Source organism: Polypterus senegalus, chromosome 18, assembly GCF_016835505.1.
Source record: "Polypterus senegalus isolate Bchr_013 chromosome 18, ASM1683550v1, whole genome shotgun sequence".
NCBI lineage: Eukaryota > Metazoa > Chordata > Cladistia > Polypteriformes > Polypteridae > Polypterus > Polypterus senegalus.
The window spans coordinates 17,327,036-17,331,501 of NC_053171.1; the positions used below are offsets into that span (position 1 = coordinate 17,327,036).

The window sequence follows — 4,466 nt, forward strand, 5'->3', positions numbered from 1 at the left end:
GGTTCATCTGCCTGCTTTCTACATGTAGCCTTTCTGTTATTTCACCACAAAATCTAAAGGCTGCCTAGTAACTAGGACCTCACCAATATCAAAGATTTGGCTTTTTTCCTGAGTGTCTTTTTTTTTTTTTTTAAATATGTCAACAGGGTATTTTACAAGGTTAAGAGTCGAAGTGCCCATATGAAAAGTCATGCAGAACAAGAGAAGAAGGCTGCTGCACTAAAGCAGAAGTTGGCAGAAGAACAGGCTGCTGCCAGAGCACTGGCAGCACAAAGGAATGGTGCGCAGCGTGACACAGGCAGCAGTGATGAGGATTCGGAGGATGGAGAGGATGACGAGGACGATGAAGACTGGCACTAATGGCACACCAGTAATTAAGAAGCCACCAATCCCAAAACTGCAAAATGGCCTTCAAAGGTCATCAAGGCTTCCCTCGGTCGCACATGTTATAGAGGAATATTTCTCGCTGCTTTTTTATCTTAATTGTTGTCTTACCTGCCTCTGTCATGGCAAGATAACCAATATTATATAACTTTTTTTTTTTTTTTTTTTTTTTTTAATTTATTCAAGAGTTGTAAAGATTGTCAAGAAGAGCATCAGCACCTAATCCTCCTACTCCAGTGATACAGACTGTACAGTACAGATTTCTGATTCCTTCCCTCCATTCCCAGCACCTCTCACTCTTATAGCACTTTGGGATGGCGATGCTTAACTGTGAGCAATTTATCTAGTGCTGCTGTTGATATTCAGTTACTGGTGAGGAGAGGGCATCCATTCTTACTTTAGTTCTGCTGTGCTTTTGGGTTCAATAGCACAAAAAAAGAAGCCAAGTTGGAAAATGTATTTCCACTTCAACAACTGTGTGTTGTGTGTGCTTTTTCTTTTTTCCTTTTTTTTTTTTTTTTTTTAAATGATTATGCCTTGGGTGTTTTTAAGGTTATTTTGTGCAAGACAATCAAGTTTTGAAAGTTATTTTTAAATCTGAATAGTCATTTGTTGTTGTTATTATTATTATTATTATTATTATTATTATTATATTATTACTGTAACTGTTGTAAATAGAGCAAGCAAGTTCTCTATTCATATGGCTATTTTTTGGTTATCTGAATTGAATTTATAAGTGCAATATAAGAGTGATGAAGAGCATTTTTAGAGATAATGTAAGGCTTGGAGCTCATTTGTTTATTTTGCAAAAAAAAAAAAAAAAGGTTTTGGAGAAAAATACATATATATAATTAAAAAAACAGCAACAACTACAGGCAAGTATTGCAGCTGTAAGTAGCCTTTTCACATTGAGTGGAATAGCATAGTGTGAAAGGCTGACCTGGGGTACTTCATTTCATAACATTAAAAAGGGACATGCCTAAAGGGAAAGGGGTACACTTAGCACCAGGACAAACATTCAAAATTCAGGCAATTGTTTATTATTTAGTGGCTTTTAGAAGTCACTGATTCAGAATTATGAGCACAAAACCTGTTTTTCTTTTGTTGTCATTTTAAAATGATGTTGTAGAGGGCAGATTATTAACCTGTGTTGTATTGAAACGTTACAGATTAATGGTCTGTTTTTTTTTCCCCCCACCATAGCCTTCCCCATCAATAATGCAGTCCCTTTTTCTGTACCAGAAAAATATTGATTATTGTTCAATTTGGTAATTCATGTTTAAGTGGAATATGACAGACCAGTAATTCACGGTCTTAATTGTTCTTACGTTAGAAAATTCTTGATCCATGATGCACTTTAATCTCATTCCAGTTAGAAAATGACAGCTATTATTGATTAGCCCATCCACTTGCGTATTCCAATAGGAAGTACAACCACTCATGGAAAGAGAGAAAAATTAGGGGTTCCATTAAATAAATGAGAAAAATGTTTCTTCTCTTAAATAATCCACTCTTGCCATACTTGTACTCTGATGATTAAAGTAGTCATCAGGATAAGCAAGTTTGAAAATGGATGGTTGGGAGATACCATGTTAGTAGTCACTCCATTTAAAATAAGTATTGTTACTACAGATTAAATTCATATCCATAAACTGTTTTCATGTATATCCCAAAACATTTTAGGCTACTTATTCAATCCTCATACTAAGAACAGTACACGAGTACTTCCTTTTTTATGACATACTGTAAATGCTCATTTGGAACAGAAGGCCAGATGAATGATTTGTTGAGGGGAAAGTAAGTGATGGGTAATAATCATCTACATCTAAACCTCTAATATGGTGACATTCTATTCATAAATTGTTACACACATAACCTTAAATATCTCGCTTTTGACTTTGACAGTTTATTTGTGCTACTTTTTCTGTTTTCACCATTAGCAGAGCATCACCATTGACATTTGACACCATTTACTTGTACTGTGTCAAATCAATACCCGTTTCTTAGACCTTGAAGTTCAAAGTGTTTTTTGTTGACTGAAAGGGATGTTGAAGATGAATATGTTACATATGAGCTGACATGACTTATCTTACATCTAAAACTTGTTGTACTGCAACACTTGTGTCTGGTACCCTGTCTGATTTCTGTTTTCTGTTCTAAGTTATGTTGAGATGAAGTGGGTGGATAGTGTACAGCACATCCTGCCAACTCTGTGCAAAACTCAGAGCAGAAACAGCAGAACTCCACGCTTATCTGCTCAAGAGCTGCTTTAATTAAAGTGGAAGTTGATGGCCACTACCCCAGAATCTCTGCTTAGGACTCCAGTATTCCCTGCCGTAATTCTATAATGAGAAGAGAAAAACAAACAAAAAAAGCAGTTTGGGCCTGTAAATGTTTCATTTGTTTCTGTTTTGCAATTATTTTTCTTTCTTTCCCCCCGACCCCCCAACAACAGAAAAATGCATTGCCAAAATGGCACTGTAATTAATGAAAAGCAAATTATTTAAAACAAAAGCAAAACAAAACGCTAAGCCTGTGCTTGCTTCTTGTAAACTCATAAGGGGCTTAAACACAGAAGGTTTATATGTAATATATATATATATATATAAATATATATATTTAAATATAAAAATATATTGTTCACATTTTATATAGTATTTTGATAAAAAAAATTATACACTAATGTTACTGTAAACAGGCTGAGTCGTTTGTGTTCCTGCAGTGTAACATACGTTCCTCCATTTTGATTTGTTTTATTTGTGTTTTAAGTAACAAAAAAAAAAGCCTTTTATTAAAGCAAAGTTTTGTTGTGCCTCAGTTTTATTTGATGTTATTAATGTATTGTGTTTCACTAATATGTTGAAGGTGCTAGGTCAGAAGGGACAGTTATTTCAATTTAATGTGATTTATTTTATTTACAATAATCGGCATAAGTTGACTACACGCCCTTTGATAATTAGGATTTCTATTCATTTATTAGTGCACACCAGAACAATTATCAGAATTTTGACAGACCTGGGGTATATAAATGAAATGTATTCTTTTTATTAATATTGATAATGATAATAAAACAATTATTATTATTAACGACATAAAAGATTGGTCACCACCATCAGTAGGTGAAGAAAATAATGCAATTTATTCAAATGAGGTGTTGCAAAAATGCCTACAACACAGGGAGATATTATAGTCATGGGGGACTTTAATTGTCCAAATATATTAACTGGGCTAACCTTGCAGATGGAGGAGCACAAGAGCAGGAGTTTTTAGAAGTAATCAGCGACTGTTTGTTAACACAGCATGTTAAAGCACCAACACGGGGTGAAGCCTGTCTGGATTTAGTATTTTGTAATCATCAGGATAGACTTGAGGTGATTGAACCACTTAGGGTCACGTGACCATGATATAATACAGTTCTCCGTATTTTGTAAGAGTGCAGATGCAAAGACTGAAATTGTGAAGTTGAACTTTGGTGAGGCTAATTTTGAGCAGATGCGACAAAGTCTAAGTAGGATACGCTGGGATAAGCTTTTAAGTGTCGAGACAGTTGAGCAGCAGTGGAACAGTTTAAAAATGTGTTACATGTAATGCAGGACAGATACATAACTAAATTTGGAATTAATAGGAAATTTAAAAATATTACGGTGGATTAATAAAGATTTTAAAAAAATTGCAAAGGAAAAAACTGCTTTCTGAGGCATACAAGACTAATGACTGCAAAGTGAATCGTAGAGCGTCTGAGAACATGAGGGCAACCATTAAGAAGAATATCAAGGAGGCTAAAAGACTGCTGGAGAGGAATATAGCAGATAAGGCAAAGAAGACCTGAAGAGATTCTTTCAGTATTTTAGTAGTAAAAGAACAGTTAAGGAGGAGGTCAAGTTCATCAGAAATAGTAAAGGAGAATTAAAAGATACAGACAATGAAATAGCAGATGCCCTAAACTTACATTTTTCTGAGGTGTTTACAAGTGAGCAAGTGGATAACCTCAGAGCAGTAACAGGGACTACTAAGGAGGTACTGAGGGATTTGGAAATTGTAGAGGGAGAAGAAAATAAGATGAAATCAAACAAATCACCAGG

The 4,466-nt window shown here is 34.8% G+C and overlaps 1 protein-coding gene across 3 annotated transcripts in view; it reads left to right on the plus strand.

The window, feature by feature from the left end:
- mideasb (mitotic deacetylase associated SANT domain protein b) overlaps positions 1 to 3,196 on the plus strand; it is a 96,103-nt gene extending 92,907 nt beyond the window's left edge. For all 3 annotated transcript variants that reach the window (XM_039742261.1, XM_039742262.1, XM_039742263.1), the window contains exon 13: positions 147 to 3,196. In XM_039742261.1, coding sequence (XP_039598195.1) covers positions 147 to 360 — 214 coding nt within the window. In that variant the 3' untranslated portion in view covers positions 361 to 3,196. The remainder of the gene's footprint in view (positions 1 to 146) is intronic.
- Positions 3,197 to 4,466: the final 1,270 nt, after the last annotated feature.